This window comes from Trachurus trachurus, assembly GCF_905171665.1.
Source record: "Trachurus trachurus genome assembly, chromosome: 7".
Lineage (NCBI taxonomy): Eukaryota > Metazoa > Chordata > Actinopteri > Carangiformes > Carangidae > Trachurus > Trachurus trachurus.
The window spans coordinates 4,881,021-4,900,682 of NC_139901.1; the positions used below are offsets into that span (position 1 = coordinate 4,881,021).

Consider the following 19,662-nt stretch of genomic DNA (forward strand, 5'->3'; position numbering starts at 1 on the left):
AGCTGAAAGGAACACTTCAGTTTGTTGATGGGGGGGATTATTGATGAATGAAAAACATACTTTTGAACAAAATAATCGATTTTCGTGAATAGATAACAGGAGAAGTTACACAATGTCCCTTTAATGATGGTGGAAAGAGAAAAACAAAGTCTACCTTGCATGTTTGGCACAGGCCTCCTTCAAACAGCGGGTGGAAGGTTGCTGCTCTCTTTCCACAGGAGAGACAGAACTCTGACAACACACAGAGAGAGAGAGAGATGAAGAAAACAACTCCTAATTTGCATTAGTTCTAGAAACAGATGGCAAGAAACTGAGTTTTTACCTTCAATACTACATTTATTCTTCGAAACTTCATTCACCATTTGTTCTGTGGGAGAAAAGAAATGTTAGTAAGGTTTACATTTCACACACATACGTACACGTTGGAAGTAGGGGGGCGGGGGGTGCGCCTACTTGATGTATCAGGCCTGTACAGTGCGACATGTCACACACGCTATGAGAAAAATGTCCGCGCACGCATGCGACAGCTTTGCGAGTCACTTGTGTGTGTGTGTTTTCTCTGAATGGAGGCTGTGATTGAAGTGATGGCATATCACTCTCCCCCCGGTTTGACTCTGGTGCAATACATCCATGCTCTGGTGCCGCAGCCGTCAAATCTGTAGTAGCCTAGTCATTAAGCAAGATGCTGCGGCCGCGGTGGCTGTCAGACAAGAACAGCTGATCGCTCACGTGACAGGGTGAGGGTAAATAAACACAGCTGATGTGAGCGCAGACCTGTCAAAATGCCCTGTCCTGCGTCAGGTGTGCTGCACAGCGTCAGGTGTAACTTCATATGAACGCAGCTCAAAGCGACCCGGTGCCTCTCACGGTGACAAAGATAAATACATTGGATCAGCACCGCATGTCCTCCCGCAATAGGCCTATACCGGAATTTAAAAAAAAAAGCTGCACAGTGCGGCGGAGCTGAAAACACTACTACAGCTGAACAGCTGACATGTGGTCAAGACGTACAGTGGAGACCTGCCACAGTGTCACCTTTGCATTTCATTGATATAAACTTCAACCTCAGACTGTCTGCTTCCCAGATGATCACACAGGGACAGGGAGAGCATGTAGCTGCTTGTGTGATGAGTGTGTTACAGAGTTCTATATCAATGTTTAGGCTTATTATTAGTGCTTTAGGATGTCATGATGATTAATAGCTACGTATATGCTGAGAAACAAGATTGCACAAATCCTACAGGAAAGACCAAATTATGTTTAATGAATCAAATATTGTTTTGATCATTGTATGATAATAAATAGGCTAATTCTCTCTCTCCTTTTTTTTTTGTTTGGGGGGGGGGGGGGGGGGGGCACAGCTGTTTATTTTTCACAAGGGGGGCATTTCCAACATGTATAGCCTACATCCAAGATTGTGTAAGATGTTGATAATTGAGTTGACTTTAACCTCTACCTCTGCAGTAGGACTCCTCGGGGGCAGCCTTGTTCTTACACAGACTGACTCGGGGCCGCTTTGCGCTGGGAAAGTACTCTGGCAGCGAGACATCGAGGACCTGGTGGTCCAGAGGGTTACTGTCTGCAGAGGACACACACACACACACACACACACACACACACACACACACACAGATCAGTTTCTTATTCCTTGGCTAAATGAGGGGAAACAGTCTGGTCACTGCTGCTTTTTCCTCACTGGCGCTGTGTGTGGGTTTGAGTCCCTCCTCTCCTTTTGGCAGGAAGCCGTCGTTGGCCCAGTCCAGCATGGGTTTGACCTGGTCCTCTGGGTTGTCAGACTCACAGGGAGGAAATGTCTTCGCCGCCCGGATACTGGCCATCTGAGACACAGAGGTCACAGTGTGAGACACAGAGACAGGTGAGCAGTCAAATTAAAAACCACATGAATAATGTGAAGTCAAATCTGTCACATCCTGCAGGAATTTAAATATAAATCCCAAATAGAATATTTAATAGAAGACTAGAAATTTTAAATTTAGGTGAAAGACAAAGAAAATGAGATCATTAGAGTTAATCCAACCTCCTTTAAAATCTAAGTGGAATTAAATTATTTATTTTCCTTTGACCTCGACAACAAAATACCAATAAGTCTGATGGGTGTCAGGCTTTAACCCTTCAGAGTCTATGGCATGTTCTTCTGGATTTCTCTCGCCTGGTCTCTTTGTGTATTAATGCTTTCAGAATATCCATTCTGTAGTGGTGTCATATGAATGTAGAAAAAGCTATATGATCAGAAAAAGAAAGGAAAATTAAAAACGGAAAATATTCCTTATATTTTACTGTTTAATCTCTTACTTTTCTACTTATTTTTCATTATTGTTCAATTATTTTCCTATGTTATTGTTTTTAAACCGTAACAAATTTGATCTTTGAATATGTTGGGTGAGGTTTTCATATAAGCCCTCTTGGGTTTCATACCTCCCCTTTGCACATCCCAGTAATGTTGATTGTTCATGTTGTTTATTTATGATATTGTTTGTGCTAAATAAAAATAAATAAATAAATAAAAATGATTTTCACATATTTGTTGGAAACGCATAGACGATTATTATAAACGTCTTTTTATATACTATACAACTGTTCTTTGAGGTCTTGGGGATTAGGTGAAAAAGAATAAGGGCTCCGACTATAATACAAAATATATTATTAATATTATTTAAAACAATGCCCCACTTGCCTGGCATGAAAACAGTGTGTGTCTGGGTGAGCTACAGACACACCAGTGGACTTTTTAAAAAGGATGAAGTGTCCCACTTCAGCCGACCTATGTGTCAACTGTTGGCAAAGATAAGGTCAGTCCCTTTAATAGAAAATGTTTTTCCCCATTTCCAAACAGGATCTTTATGTTTTTATATGATGTTCTTATGTCGACCCTTCTGCTTTACCTCATACCCAAATCCTCTCGTTGTCATGTTACGTTATGCTGTTATGAAAAAAAAATTAAATTCAAATAAGGGCTTCATGATTTAAAAAAAACCTACTCCACAGACTACATTAAAGATAACTGGGAGAAGGAAGAATTAGTGAAGCCAATTCTGGCATTATTAAATTTTCTGAATGGTTCCAGATAAATAAGTTGACATTAAATGTAAAAAAAACAAATGTTATTATATTTACGGGAAAAAATAAAAAATATTGTAAATCCAGCGCTAAGATCACTATTGGGGATAATGATATAATTCAGGTTTCCTCCACCAAATTTTTAGGGGTATTAATTGATGAGAGGTTGTCATGGTCCGAACATATTAAACTTGTTAATAATAAAGTGTTGAAATCCATTGGTATCATCAAAAAAATTCGTGATTTCATATCTCAGAAAGTTTTAAATATACTGTATTATAGCTTAATTCATCCACATCTCAGTTACGGTAATATTGTTTGGGCCAGCACTTATCCTTCTAATTTACAGAAATTATTAATCGCGCAAAAGAAATTTGTTAGATTAGCCACCTTCTCTAATTATTTGTCTCCATCTGCCCCTCTGTTTAAGAATCTTCAGATAATGTCAGTCTACGATATTAATATACTTAAATCATGTGTATTTATTTATAAATATATCCATCTTTCCCACTTGCTGCCCAAATCCTTTCATGAATTCTTTACAGTTAACTCTCAGGTCCATTCTTATAACACAAGACAGACTGATAAACTTCATCCCCCTTTTTGTCGCACTACTCATACTCAGTTTTCTTTTGCTTACAGAGGCTCCATACTTTGGAATTCCCATCTTCATGTTGTTAAATTATCTTCATCCCTCAATACTTTGAAGTTAAGACTGAAAGCTTACCTGTTAAATCAAGGTTCCTAATAGTTTCTTTTCCAGTATATTTGTCATTGGATCATTATCTCTTTACATGCTCATACACTCAGTTAAATACAATTATTTTATATTTATACATACCCATGTTTTTATTTCCGACTTCTTTGAGTGTGTGCTATAAAATGGCACTTGTATTGCTTCCTTTTTTGTTGTTATTTGTTGTTGCTTTCTCCTATTGTTGTTGTTGATTTATCCTCTGAATGTGTATATTTCTTGGGGAGGTGCTTCTTATAAGCCCATGTAGGTTTTTTTTAACCTCTCCTGCACTTACTATTCTTCTTTCATTTCTGTTTTTTTATGGTGCAAATAAATAAATAAAAATTTTAAAAAAGGAAGGTAATTTCGAAGATTCTTTGTAACCCCTAAACAGAAAGCTCACTTTGCGGGAGAGGATCCACAGTGCTGGAGGATGTGTGGGAGCCGGGATGCAAACCACTGGCATATATTTTGGGAATGTCCAGTAATTGTAAATTTCTGGTCAGAGATGCACAAAATATTAGAAAACATGTTTCATATGAAAATACCATATCATTTCAAAACTTTTATTCTGGGAGAAATTAACTTTCTCACAGGGCATCTCAACAAATACTTATTTGGCGCTCTGATTTCTGCTGGCAAGAAAACCATCACACGACACTGGCTGCACCCTGACTCCCCCACAATAGAGGAATAGACTGATATTGTCAAATATTGAAATATATATATAATGGAAAAGATTACTTTCTCACTTCGCCTACAAATGGATAAATTCACAAGGTCATGGTCAAAATGGCTCTCCTATGTACAAATGTCACAGTCACATTCTAGAAACTAAATCACTTGTCTCCGCCCATTTACTTTCTTTGTCATTTCTCTGTTGGTTTGAAGGATTGCCTGGTCTTATACGTCTTATACATACATATCAAAGCTCAGATAATGTTGTTGTTTGGTCTCCCTACAACTGAATGCAGCCGCTGTTGCAAGCCCACACATCCCGTTTTGTTTCATCATTGTTTTTTTTTTCTTATATTCCACCTTTTGTCTGTCTTTAGTTAGTTTTGCTTTTTTTTTTGCTGTTGTTTTTTCTTAAAAATATGCAGGTTATGTTTCTTATAAGGGCGGCACGGTGGTGCAGTGGTTAGCACTGTCGCCTCACAGCAAGAGGGTTCTGGGTTCGAACCCGCCGGCCGGCTGGGGCCCTTCTGTGTGGAGTTTGCATGTTCTCCCCGTGCATGCGTGGGTTCTCTCCGGGTACTCCGGCTTCCTCCCACAGTGCAAAGACATGCAGGTTAGGTTAATTGGTGACTCTGAATTGCCCAATGGTTGTCTGTCTATATATGTTAGCCCTGCGATAGACTGGCGACCTGTCCAGGGTGTACCCCGCCTCTCGCCCGAAGTCAGCTGAGATAGGCTCCAGCTCACCCGTGACCCTAGTGCAGGATAAGCGGTATAGAAAATGAATGAATGAATGTTTCTTATAACATTACACAATTACAATACAGAAAACTATGTTTTGTATAATTTGTCTAAAAAGAAAAGATCCCTGTGTGCTCAATTGAGAGCTGGTATTCTTGGTCTTCATATCGAGACAGGCAGATATGTCGGCACAGCTGAAGACGATAGGATTTCTAATTTATGTGACATCCAAGAGGTGGAGAATGAAATTCATTTTGTGTTCTACTGTCCTTTTTATGACTCTATAAGACAAAAATTGTTCAGTAAAGTAGATCCAAATAACGAATTTGTGTGGTTAGACGATGCTGAGAAGCTAAAACTTCTTTTTCATTTGAATATTTTTGCATTTTCTTTATTTCTTGAAAAGGCCTGGGCAATGAGACGAAGAGCGATATATAGTTGAGTACTGAAAGTAATCTTAAGTTGTTTATTTATGTCACACCTGTTAGGCAGGTTAACACCAACAGGAAGGACTGTCTAGTTTTTGTTTTTTGTATTTATTATTGTGTCTTGTAATCTCGTATGGGATGGGCCACAGTGGTGGCATGACACGAAAATAAAACATTCATTCATTCATTCATTCATTCATTCATTCATTCATTCATTCACAGCTATGTTTTGATATGCTGATGTTTTCCTTTCTTCTTGACAATAATTGTGAATCAAGAAATCAATACCAGCTGTGTAATGTATTATGTGAGGATAACAGTAAAGAAAAAATTGAAAAAAAAAAAATTGAAATTCAAAATAAAATAAATAAAAAAAGAATGATGTCGCTTTCATTCAGCGATGTGAAGATAGATGTGAAAGAGTAAAACAATACTCCTGCCATCGTATACAGAAGCAGTGACGAGAGGAAATGTGAGGCCAGTGTTCCCACCTGAATGAGGTTTTGCACTTTAGTTTTATTTATAGCGCCCTCATTTGGCCAAACGGTGTCGTTTTTAAAACCCTGGAACACAATGTGAAACGACTTCCAGGGAAATCATCATGACTGAAGAGCGTTGAGTGTTTAGACAGAGACGAGAGACGGACGGACAGAGCGGGACGAGTGACAGACAGACACAGAAGCATGAAGAGGCCTGCAGGCCGACTGACTGTCTGCACTTAAACACATCTGTCACTCACACACACACACACACTAGAAAAACAAACAGGGTGAAAGGACACAGACTGGAAGACATTCCCAGAGACAGACCTGTCACTCAGACTGCAACTGATGTCAATTTTATTCGGTTTTGAAAAATGTCAGGTAAAGAAACCAAAAGGTATTTTTTTGCTTGATGTATTTCCTGAACATTCCTATTGATGTTCTTCATTTGTCAGTTACAAACTTTGCTGATGTTAAGTCAAATACTGTTGTGTGTGTTTTATTTAGGTTAGCTCTTGTGTAACTATTGACACATTATGACAAAAAATCAATGTTGGCTGTATCATTTGTCTGCCTGCCCGACATATGACACCAGAAATGATAAAGTTTGAGACAATAAGACGACGAAACGGTCCCGACGTGTCTGTGTGATCGATCATCTGTTGCACAATCGCATATTTAATCAAGAAGCCCTCGTTTATCTTCGCGGTTTGATGTCGTCTCTTCTGTTCTTGACAGAATGAGATGCAGGAGATAGAAGAGGAGCAAACCCACGTGTGTTTGCTTTACTCTGCCACTGACGCACACAAACTTGCAATGAACCAGTGTGTTCTTGCCAGGGGAATGCCTCACACTCCCATCGTTATCATTTAACATTAGTTTAGTTTAGTTTATTTCGGTCTAGACGTGTCACTTCATCTTACATTAGAAATATAGATCACACATAAATACAGCAGCTTGACGAGGTAAAAAAACATTTAGACCGAAAAGGTGTAGGCTGAAGTTTAGCTTATTTTGCCTATTTTGATATACAAATATCAGCAAATCTTAGTTTGGTGATTTTTGACTTTCTGAATATACACACCCCTCTGAGGTCGTAATGGCTTTGTCTTTTATTGACATATTAACATTCTGAATACAGCCAGGCAGCATGTTGTTGTTAATTCTGTGCAGTTTTGCAGTCCACCAGTTCTTTGAATTTGAGTTCATATGTATTCATAAATAATTGGTTGGTTGGTGGGTTGCTTATAATCCGCTTTGTTTAAGAGCCGTATTGCTTCTTCTTTTTTTTTTGAAGTAAGAAAATTGGTTTAGTAATTGTTTTAAATGTGTGTCCCCAAACTTCTATACAATAACTTATATATGGTTTTATCAGATTGGTACAGAATTTTTAGTGAGTTTATTGTTAAGATATTTTTACATTTATAGAATTGCCATAGTCAGGGTTCCTACACATTTGAAATTTCAAAATTCCATACTTTTTCCAGACCCTAATTTCCAGACTTCTCGGTAATTACTCATCTAATTACTCAAATGTGACATTTGAGTAATTATATGTGTATAATCTAAGTAAATCATGCAATGCATCTTTTGTTTTCATTATTCTGAATTTTTATGCCATTATGTCACCAAATAATTTCCAGGGGTTTGTAGCCAATAGCAAATACAAAATAACTGAGCCAAAGTGAAGTTCACTTGAGTATTAAGATAAATATATTATTTCCATATAATAGTTTCCATTGTCCATACTTTTCCAGATCTGGAAATGTATAAAATCAAATTCCATACTTGTGTAGGAACCCTGCATAGTTTTTGATATTTTATTTAAGAAGTTGATATGTGGCTTCCAGCACAGCTTGTGATTAATAACAACTCCAAGGAACTTATTTTCAAAAACTCTTTCCACTTCCACATTGTCAATAGTGAGCTGCACTCTTTGATTTATTGTACGTTGTACATTCCTTTTATAAAGTTTTAAATTGTATTCAGGGATATTTAAGGGGATTTTGTCTAACGTGCAGCCGAACGAGTTTTAATAAACAGAATGAAAAACCTAAAAAAATACCCCGACTCACCTCCAGCGCCTGGAAGATGGCCCTGCGGTAGGAGGCCAGCTTGGTGTACGAGGGCTGGCTGAAGAACTTTGGGAAGGCGGTGATGGAGTCCAGTTTGTCGGCTGAAACCTGGGGACAAAAAAAAAACGAAACACAGCTTCAGATGACACGTACGACGGTGATTCAACTCCTCTCCCACGGCCCCGTCTGTTTTTCTTTCCGTTCCTCACCTCAGAAAATTTGCCGTCTCCAAACCACTGCAGCCACCTCATGCCGTGGCTGGCCTGCCGTTTCCCGGTGGCGCGCCACGTCACCACGATCCCGGGCCACCAGGAAAATCCCTTGATCTTCCCCCACACCAGCTCGCCGATGCCAAAACCCTTGTTGTCCTGGACGTGGGAGGTAGAGAGAGAGAGGGAGAGAGAGGGAGAGAGACGGAGAGCGAGGGAGGACAAGGTCACGTCAACAATAAGACAATAAGCTTTTTTTTACTGCGGTGGAGGAACAGTTTGGGACGTTCCGTCTCTGACTCGGGAAAACATCAGGACTGAGACGTAGGCCTGGTTCACACCGACACCCCCAAATCGGATTTTTAGCAGATCCAAACTGGATCTAGTTTGATTCTCTGACTGTATGAGGTTGAAATAAGATTTTTTGGCTGTTCAGACTGAGGTGGTTTTCAAATGTGATTCTGATCAGTCCTCACAGGACTCCAGACTAACTTTTTTTTTTTACTACTAGGAGCACAGTGGCCCCCGAACTGAAAATATTAGGAGCACAAGCAGAAACCTTAGGGGCGCACACATGGACACTTTTTCCTCTTTCTGATTGAAATCGTTCCGAATCAAGTCTTTCGGGGTTAACTGTTACTAGGGATGCACATTTTGAAATTCTTTTCTGACCGATAACCGACGCTCGTTAACCGATTATTAACCGTTAACCGATAAGATTAAGAATCTTGCGGCGCACGGCAAAAAAAAATATATATATTTTTTTGGTTTCAAATTTTTTTTTTTTTTTTTTTTTTGCCGTTAAATACACACGTGCGCCGCGACAGCTGATCAGTGCACTCTGTCTCAGCTGATCGCGCTCATATGGAGGTTAGATCGTCCAATGTAGAACTGTTTTTATACAAAGTGCAGCCAAACACCAGACTGAAGGAGCAGCAGAGCTCCTCTGACAGCTCCTCTGTGGATCTGCAGGAGAGCTGCAGGTGAACCGGCTGGAGAGCAGCAACGTCCTCTTTTTTTTTTTCCAGCGCCGTTGTTACAGGTGATGCACATCTATGTCCGTGTAGCTACATTTATTGTCTGATCTTCCTTCATGGGGGCTGCTGCACATACTGTCAGTCCTCCTGTGTAACTTTTTGCTGCGAAATATGACTGAAGGCACGTGAACTCTGCACGTGTGGACACGCCCCCATGAGTTGACGACATAAGGATCTAATAAAATAAATAAATAACCGATAGTATTAATCGGTCAAAGTTCTTGTTATCGGTTAACGGTTAAACGGTTAATCATGTGCATCCCTAACTGTTACCATGTGATATGATCTAATCCGTTCGGGTGTTTACATGTGCCACTGCAGGCCGACATTATATAGAATTGATTTGGGTCATTTTCCCTCCTTTTTTGGCCGAGTCTGGCCGGGTTCGGGCCGAGAACCAATGCCAGTAAATCCAGACGGATTTTAATTTCCAGGGCAGTTGAAAACTCTAGAAATCAAAACATCCCATGAATGATCAAAGATGGAGATCTATGGTCTGATCAGCATAGTAGTTCATTGTTTTGAAACTTTCATTCAAGTATTTGCAAGTGAAGAAATGTCACATTCCGTTTTACGTTTACATGATCATTTTCATTTCTTTCGGTTTAAGAAAAGATTTATTCCACCTCTCTGAAACCGAATGAAATTCCATTCAGTTTGTGCCTGTTTATTCCAATTCAGCTGTTTATATGGAGCTTTTTCATTCTGTTTGGACAAATATTCACATTTACTTTTCATTCATGATCCTCACACACATATTACCCTGCAACCTGTACCTGACAGATTCCATGTTTCACCTGTTTATTTAAAGAAAAGAAGAAAAAAAACACATGCACCATCTCAAATTTTAGGGGCAGTCTGGAGCTCTGGCTGCCTTTGCTGCTGCTTCTTTGCAGTTCGACTATTTGTGCCATGGCTCCATATAATGATCTGGTACAGTCCACTGTTGCCCGTTTTGTGGATAACACACATGCAATGTGGACACAAACAATATGTAATGTGGTCTGTCAGTCACAGTGAGATCAGATTCTGATCAGATTTGGAGAAGAAAAAATTGGATTTTGGCTGCAGCCTGAACGAGGCCTTGGTAACTTGTTTGGAAGCTGTTCCTCAGGCTGCAGGAGGGGAAAACTGAGGAGGGGAAAAGAGCAGATTCTGACAGATGACAGATATCTCATCTGGCAGAGTAGGAGGAGGAGGAAGAGGAAGCAGGACTGATGGTTGGACACGCCGACAGAGATCTGTAATGATATCTGTGTTGTGCAAAAGCTGAGAAAACCCCCCCAAAAAAACCCTCTATTGGTTGGGAGGCCTGAAACAACAGGCTGGAAATATCAGCTTGATTGATGCCAAACTGAAAGGTAGAAGAAAAAAAAAACTAGAAGAAACTTGTGAACTTTCTCCAGTCACCACGTCTAACAGTGGATCCAGAGAGAAAGAAAGAAATCCTCCATACCATATAGCTTTAAGTTCTACTGCTGAGTCTACTTCACTTGCTGCACACTCTTATATATGAAAAAAAAAAAAACCTGAAACTTCACATACAACAAAATAATAATAATATACTACAGTGTTTCCGCTAGAATTTTTTGAAGGAGTGGCGGGGGTTATTTTATTTTTGTTTTTCCACTTCCACTCAAGCGTGACGTCTGACACGAGAATCAAATGCGCTAATTTTCAAAACACACCACTGATCTGTAACTGAGACATTTGTTATTCTTTTACATAAGTTAATTGACTGCTGTGTGGAAAACAACAGTGTCTGTAACCGAGGTGCAGACGAGTGAGTTTGGAGCTGACGAGAGGGTCGAAAAAAGAGAGCGAGACGATGTGGCCGTAGCCGCCGTGATATGACGACCCCGCCCACACTGAGGAGAAACTATGAAGATCTCAGCTGTGATGGAAAATGACCTAAATCGAGTTGAGCCGAGTAGAGCTGTAACTGTGTAGTGGAAAAGGGTGCAAAGTAATAGTAACTGGTAGATTATTATTGTGCGTCTGCCCCAATACTGAAGCAGTGGTGGCAATAATTTAGTCGTGGCGGGCTCTATCTCCCTTGTTACTGCACGCACAGTCGAAAGGATGGCGTCTATCTGCTTGTCATGGACTCGGGAGTGAGGCAAGACATGAAAAAAAATGTTGGCGTATCCCTTTAACCTCAAAACTAAAAGTGACACAGTTCTCAGAGTGTGAAGTTTCCCTTAATGGATCAATACAAAATCTGGATTCAATTAAGATTAACCTCTTAATCTTAAAAGCATGACAAACATGAAGTGCAGAGTATGTGGCCACCTTGGCATCGCCCTGCACCTGCCTGTAAATGTCCGCGCAGCCTGATTTCCTTGTTTGCTCAGGTGTTTCCTTTGTTCCTGCTGTTTGTTCTGCACGTTCAGCCTCTTGGTGAACAGAAAACAGTCAACATCCCTGATAATGCCATAATTGACCCATTTCAGCCTGTTGATTTATGAGCAGGTGGGATTTCTATGCACACGGGCGAATCCCGACAGAGCCCGCGGCTCCGTGATCCCCTCAGTCCGCCTTAAGAGAGAACACCCATTAGGGCTTTGTAATGGAGTCTGACTCGGATGAAGGAGGCGACGCTCCACTGAGTCCAGGCAGTGAAAACACACAAACACGGGGAGATGCATCTGAAAGGAGGCCCGTGGTAAACACACACACGCACACACACACACACACACACACACACACACACACACACACACACACTGTTTGCTCAGTATCAATAGTTTCATTCAGGTCATGACGACCACCAGTCTGCATAGCAAGGCGCTTGTGGTTGTGTGCATGTGTATGTGTGTGCGTGTGTGCGTGTGTGTGTGGCCACCTGCACCAACACAAGGCCAGGTGGAGGAGGTTGTGAGGTCTGTGAGGGGAGTTACCCTCCTCCACTTTCAGTCGCTGCCAAACCTCCACTTCCTCTTTTTAAATATTCTCTCTCCGGCAGCTTTTCCTCCTCCTCCTCCTCCTTCGCTCTTTTCCTTCAGCTCATTTCACACAGACTCTCTGATGTCTGCAGTTAAACTCTTCCACTTTCTCTTAACGGATTAAAGGACAATTCCGGGCAAATCCAACTCGGGGCTGTATTTTCCTAACATTTTGGGTCTAAAAGAAGGAATCTGAAGATTTTCAGTTTAATTGCTCCTGTTTTGCGGTAGTTGTGTCTGTCCCCGCATCGCCACGGCAGCGATGAATGGGAGCGGATGGAAGTTCCGCTGCTTAGGCTGTTTACATCCCTCAAAGCCGCAATTTTTTTTCCACGGACAGCGTCAGATGGTTTGTTTACTTCAAACAAGCCGACATGTTTGTAAAACTAGATCTAAGATCTAATTCAAAGTCTCCCGCAGACAGGGCCGTAGCCAGGATTTTTGAAATACCGAGGTCATTTAGGCTTGGTGCGCGGGGGGGTGGCGGGGTGGGGGTGTCAGAAATTTGGGGCAATTTTATATTATAAGGCTTCAATCTGGTGCACTTTGACAGATAAAAACTACACACATCATATTAGATTAATCCCATTTTTATGATATTATCATCACTAGTGGTCATCCAGAGAAGACCCAACTTCACTGAATTCTGATGAGAACACACCATCTATTACAAACAGGAGACTAGCTCCTCACACTCGTAGCAGCCACAGAGTAGCAAAAATATTATATTATAAAGTTTAATTCCAGCTCGAAAAAAAAAGTCTGAAATGCAATGTGAAGGTCCTGGTTGTTAACATAAAGATGAACAGGTTTCTAGGGTGAAGTGTGCACTCTTTTTTACCATAGCTATAGCCTACTATTTTTGGGGTGACTTCCTTCTGGAGCGTCAGCTGTGTTCCTCACTTTGAAACAGGCCCAGGAAGTTTGTTTGCTTTTCCTTATAGTTACCACAAACATACATCTGACTGCTCCTTGTTGCAGCAAATTATTTTGGTTTGTGTTATAATTGGTTATTCATGTTGTTTAGCTATGTAGTATTTCACATTTCTATGCATATTTTCTATTAGTAAATTATTGGTGTCAAACTTCATTTCGGTTGTATGGTCTTCTTTGAATGGGAAAATATGAAGAGGTCTAGGTGAAATCAAAATGAGCCAAAAACAGTTGTATTTGGATGGAGTGAATATTATGACACAGGCTACTAGTGAAATATAATTAGTTTTCCAAAGGTCAAATTCCACCTGGACATACGTATCTCTGATAATAAAACAGCTGCAAAATTGCTCAGGTTCATTTTTTTTACCATCTACTTTTACACAGCTAGCCTACACATTACTTATTAATTTGCCTGATATCCCATGATTCAAAGGTAGATTTTACTCTAATGTGATTTTTGTTAGTTTTTTTACTAGGCAGAGATGAAAAATTTACATTTTCTACTGTAGCCTACTCCAGACATGTCTGTAGTAATCCCACAGGTCTTAGCTTTCTTTAAATAAATAAATAAAAAAGACTGAAATAAAACTAATGGTTGCCTAAACATTTTACACCGTATGCTCTTTGTTAAATCTGTCCAAAAATGTCCTCCCTAATAGGCTACTTTCACCGCACTTTTTTTTAATTTATTTTTTTTAAATTTCATTCATTAGAGTTACGTTAACGAATGTGAACTGATACAAATTAGACCACGGACCCTCCATTGGACAACATTTTAAAACAAACACCAGAAATACACAAATATTTGTTCTGAAACTGAAAAGCGTTACATTTTTTAGTCAGTGTACTTTCAAATTAGGGCCAATGGCGTGAAATTCTGGGAAAAAAAAAAACTTGAAAAAAAAAAGTGGTAAAATTTCGAGGACGGACTCACGGACCCCTGGGCGTCCCCGGACCACACTTTGAGAACCACTGGTGGTCCCTGGTGGACCCTGGCAATCCCTGTATATACGTATGCCGTTCTATCAGTCACTAATGTCATGATGTCCAAATCTCTCAAACACACACACACACACACACACACACACACACACACACACACACACACACACACACACACACACACACACACACACACACACACACACACACACACACACACACACACACACACACACACACACACATCTTACATTATACTCTGACTGGGCCTCAGAGCTGGACGTGGTGGTGCTGCTCTGTGCCGAATCCTTGGAGTCTTGTTCCATCAGCTCCAGACGGGGGGCCTCAGGGACCTCGCTAGGCACCACCACCACTGTCCGAGGGCCGGCTGCACACTGACGGAGGAGGGGAGGGAAACACGTTAGAGTCAAGAGACAGAATGCAACAGAAACAGAGAAGCTTCATTTAAGGGAAAAAAAGTCAGAGCTCAAGTACTCAGTTGTGAATAAAAAAAGAAAAAGAAAAGCTGAGATGAAGTTTTTGCAGAAGCACCCTGCAGATAAAATCAGACAGTGAGAAATGAGAAGGAGTGTAAGACAGGATGAGGATGTGGGTTGTTAAAAATGGAGTCAAAGAGGAAAAAAGGTCAACACGTTTTATTCTGATATGCTCCGTTTGAGATATCAAAGTCACATTCCCTCCTTTTCTGACTAACGGGCGTGTTGAATTGTTGAGGAAACCAGATGTGGGCAAGTGAAAACTAAAAAAAAAAAAAAAAATCATCCTGAACCATCCTTAAGAATTTTCCACTACGCTGCAAAACAACTATGTTAAGTAGAGAGGAGCGAAGGAACATGGCGTGATGTTTGTGTTTATTCAGGCCAGGTGTATCCACCTAAGTGTCAGGGTCGTCACTCCAACTGACATTAGGGCTAGATCTAAGAGTAAATGTTAAAATCATGAAGGCAAAAGGTCAGCAGGAAGTGTAGGCTCAATTAAATATGTTCTGAAGGACACACAGACAGCTGCCAGATGAAAAACATCATCTGATTCCGTTTGTCTTTATTGTTTAACGCCACAAAGGGTGGAAACTTTTTCAAAGATGGATGCGCTGTTAGTCCTGCAGAATATTTAGTCAGAGGGAGCGACAGTAGCTAGTTGGCCCTTGTTGTTGTCGTTGCGTCCATAGAGTGTAATCATCTAGTGGTGTGGTTCAGGTTAAAGGGTCAAAGCGGTGGGGGGTATGACATCGTTGTTTCACAAAAGATCCGTTTTGGGTGTCTACACGAAAACGTTGGGGCTGCGTTTTCAGATTTTTTTTACCACTCTGGGAACCATTTTCATCCTCACCCCCGGAAACGATAAAACACTTATATGGATTCTTTCTTTTCCTTTATCTAACAGTGGGTGGGGAAGGGATAAGGGTTAATAGTGGTTCATAGGAGCTGTTCCGGCTCAGTTTAAGTTTGTCGTTGCTTTCAACATACATTGTGTAGGACAACCAACTGCTAATTTTCTTATAAGCTTTCTTGCATACACTGTGTGTGTGAATTGTTGTTGTATGTGAACGAAAAACCAAATAAAAAGACTTATTAAAAAAAAACAAAAAAAAAACACTTATATGGATTCACTGAAACGCGTGTCCGTGTGGACGGGCTCTGAGCTCCCTGGCCAGAGCTGCTACTGGTCGTCCCTAAAACTAGGCTGAAGACCAAAGGTGACCGGGCCTTTGCTGCGGCTGCTCCTGGGCTCTGGAACAGCCCGCCATGACACATCCAGTCAGCTGAGTCTATGGAGGCTGGGTTAGCAAAACAGAGGAAAAGCAACCGGACTTGCATAGCTCCTCTATAAATAAAGTTTGAGATGAGTCGAGTTGAGTTTTTGTGACCGTCGCCAGCCCTCCATTGAACCTAGACTATCAAACTAGAAGAGCTTCATATGTGAGCTGGAGGGTGCAGCGCTAGACCACGGTGGGTCAAGGGGGAAGTACGGGACAGAGAGAGACGGCACATGAGGTTTAGAAAAGAAAAAGGAAAAAAAGAAGAGAAACAGGCAGTGGAGGTATAGTGTGTGTGTGTGCCTGTATATACCACGATCACGCTGTGCTCCTGTTTGCGGTTCGGTCTGCGAGGTTTAGTGTGCGGTGTCAGACCGGCCTGGAAGATGGTTCTGGGTACAGGTCTCTGTCTCAAACCCGGCTGAGACGCTCCTGATGCCTTTTCCTCCTGACACGCCCACACATACACACACACACACACACAGAGTGGATCAAATATCACGTACATCACCCCACAGATGACATACCAGACCAGCCACAGTGTGTGTGCAGCTGTACCTCGCTGCAGGAGTCCCAGGTGTTCTCCTCCTCCTCTGTCTTCTTTCTGCTCCTTTTCCTGCTTCCACCTGAACACTGGTTATCATCTAGAGAGAGAGAGAGAGGGAGGGAGGAGATGGACAGATGATGGGACAGATGGTAGAAAAGAAACACAATACTTTCGTGCCACAGATCAAAGTCTCAACCAGGGATCTGTTCTCAGACCAAACAGTAGAAAGACCAGAAGAGACAAAAGTCCCCGAAACAAGGACGAACATGACTTTAGATAAGTTTATTCAAACTTGTCTTCTATGTTCTGATTTCCAAAAAAAAAAAAAGGTGTGTCTCTGTGTGCATGCATGTGCACGTGTGTGTTACCTTGAGGAGAGGCAGCGTCTCCATTCTGTTTGGGGCTGAAGGGGGAGGGTGGTTCGGCCGCAGTCAGAGGGCTGTTCTCATTGGTCAGCTCCACGCCGCTGTCGTTCTCTGACAGGCCCTCGGCCGAAGACGCGTCTCCGTTCACGGGTGCCTGAGGACAGAGGGACGGCGGTGTGAGGGGACGGTGGTTCAGAGACACAAAAGCAAGGGGTGATTAGGTGGATTCAGAGACCTGAGTGAGGGAGGGGCTGGAGCTGCTCAGCCGATCGGACTGATGAGCAGCACACAGGACAGATACTATTGGTAAAAGCAGATATTGATCTTATGTAACTTATTGATCTTTCTGTTTAAAGGTCATAGCTACAACTTTTTCATCAAAACGATAAATTTTTCAAAAATAATACATCCACAGAACGTCTAGAGGGGTGCAGAATAAAAGTATAATTTTACAAGTATATAAATAATTGTTTTATAAACTTTGACGGGTCCAAAATATATAAATATTTACATCTGGTTACGTTGGCAACGTCGACATGAAATGATCTCTGCGCTAACAGCATTAGTACGTTGCCAGATCATGATAGCTCTGTGGAGAAATGGCATCGTGCTAATGCTAATGCTAACTAACAGTCAGCCGGTACTGTAACGTTTCTGGTGCAGGCTTGATGCTGCAGGTTTGTCGGGATTGTCTGCAGGCGAGTTAGTGTGAAATGATTCAGATGTGTTTCCAGTCTGCTGTCAACACCGGAGCTGCTGCTCGTACGGTTAGCGTTAGCTTAGCTTTAGCTACTAGCCGCTCCCTATAGGTGTACCTGGCAACCAGTACAATTGAAGGTTGGAGCGAGAGCGGGCGGGTGTGTGCAACACCTAGTACTTTAATTAAAAAAATTTTTAAAAAAAAGATGCTCTTATTGACTTGTAATGAATTTGATTTAATTTCATATTTGTTGTTTTATTAAATATAATTCAGTAGTGCACGTGTAGCACCTTGGGCCATGCAGGTTATTTTGTGCTATATGCACTATGACCAAAAGCTAATTAAATTCAGTCATTTTCAATTAATTGATATTTTTCACATTGCTCTGTTTAGATCACTGTGTATAATTTGGGGAGGAGAGAAAGTTGTTATTTTAGTAGCAGCTGGTTTTTAAAATAAAAGCTGAATTACCGGGATTACAGAAAGGAATTCTGGGTCATTTTATGTTCAAAACTGAAGCTTCAGTAGTTTCACCACCAAATCCTGGATTAACAACTTGTTTCTCCTCCATAGAAATTTAAAATCAAAAACTGGAGAAATATTTGAAATGGAAATGTATTTTTATACGCAGCCCTGACATGTAGCGACACCTTCACAGAAACTAGTGAAGAACAAATACTCAAGTTGCCTCCACACAGGCTCACCCAGAGCCGAGGACGAGGAGAAAGTTGACATCAATGCTCGACATTCCCAAAGCCCCAGATAAAGAGCGATTGTGTTCCCATGATGAATTAGTCCACCAAGTTCCAGCCGTGTAACTGTCACACAGCCCTGCAACTCTGTCATCGCCAGCACAGAGTGTGACGCCGACATGTGAGGCGCTGAACATCCTAAATCTTCTAATCTCATGAAAGAAAAACTTTGAATGTGTTAAACAAACAAAAAAAAAAGGTGTCAAACGAGATAAATGCCCTCGAAGGTGCAGCAGCAGCAGCTCCCCTTCCCTCAGGGCCAGGCCTTCACATCAATGAAACCCATTTCTGCTCAGCTCAAAGTCACAGAAAAACTCACATGTCAGAGGGCCGGCGGGCACGCCTGCCTGTCCGACTGCACCTGAAGTAAACGCTACACGGTGGATGATAAATCTATGCTGACTGAGTGAGTCATGTGTTTGGAACGACAGAGAGAGCGCGAGCATGGCCTCATCTCTCCTCCTCCTCCACCTGAACCGGCCATGCAGCTCAGCCCTGTCTGGACTTGAACCTGCAACATCACACTTACAGAAGTGATTTAACCCAACCCAGAATAAAACAACCAAAAGATGCAGGGGGGCTAATGTGTTCAGGTAACGCCTAAGGAGAGTGTGCACGCCTATACAGTACGCACTGTATGTGTATGTAGGTGCACACTTGCATCAAGCTGCACATGCACAGTTCTACCAGTGGTGTCACTGTTCCATTGATCAACAGGTGCTGACAACACAACATGGATATCAATGGCCAGTGCTTTAAAGGGGAACTATGCAAGTCCGGGTGCTTTTCTGCTGTTTTGCTAACCCTCCATGTGCATTTGTTTTCAACAAAGCCGGCGAGAGAAAGCAATCCATGGCGCGCCGGATGACGTTATGTATCATAAGAGCATTACGATGTGTACTGTATATTTGTGTAGTCTCATCTGTCACAAACAAGGGATTATGGGTTACGGGGCGCGGTTGTGTCCCGCTGCCGCAGAGACGAGAGCTGGGCCACCGCGTCGGAGGCGCTAATCTTGCAAGGTTGGTTTACAACCAAGAGACGCTACCTTGAAGGCAGAGAGCCTCCACCCTCCCTGTGACAAGTTAGAAGTCATTTATTTAACCATCACAATTACTACGAAGCTGTTAAATTAAAGAAAAAAGGAAGGTATAAATCTTGCATAGTTCCCCTTTAAAGAGTAACTAAACCCCTCAGTTTTGGCTGACGTGCTCTAAGCTGGAAATTCACACCT

At 41.6% G+C, this 19,662-nt stretch overlaps 1 protein-coding gene across 1 annotated transcript in view; it reads right to left on the reverse strand.

Annotated features, from left to right (window-relative positions):
- dnmt3bb.1 (DNA (cytosine-5-)-methyltransferase 3 beta, duplicate b.1) overlaps positions 1 to 19,662 on the reverse strand; it is a 61,887-nt gene that overhangs the window by 15,884 nt on the left and 26,341 nt on the right. The window contains exons 3-12 of the mRNA XM_083976294.1: positions 16,980 to 17,130; positions 16,623 to 16,708; positions 16,378 to 16,512; positions 14,539 to 14,682; positions 8,428 to 8,586; positions 8,219 to 8,326; positions 1,697 to 1,838; positions 1,457 to 1,579; positions 323 to 367; positions 155 to 231 (exon numbers count right to left, since the gene is read on the reverse strand). Coding sequence (XP_083832420.1) covers positions 155 to 231; positions 323 to 367; positions 1,457 to 1,579; positions 1,697 to 1,838; positions 8,219 to 8,326; positions 8,428 to 8,586; positions 14,539 to 14,682; positions 16,378 to 16,512; positions 16,623 to 16,708; positions 16,980 to 17,130 — 1,170 coding nt within the window. The remainder of the gene's footprint in view (positions 1 to 154; positions 232 to 322; positions 368 to 1,456; positions 1,580 to 1,696; positions 1,839 to 8,218; positions 8,327 to 8,427; positions 8,587 to 14,538; positions 14,683 to 16,377; positions 16,513 to 16,622; positions 16,709 to 16,979; positions 17,131 to 19,662) is intronic.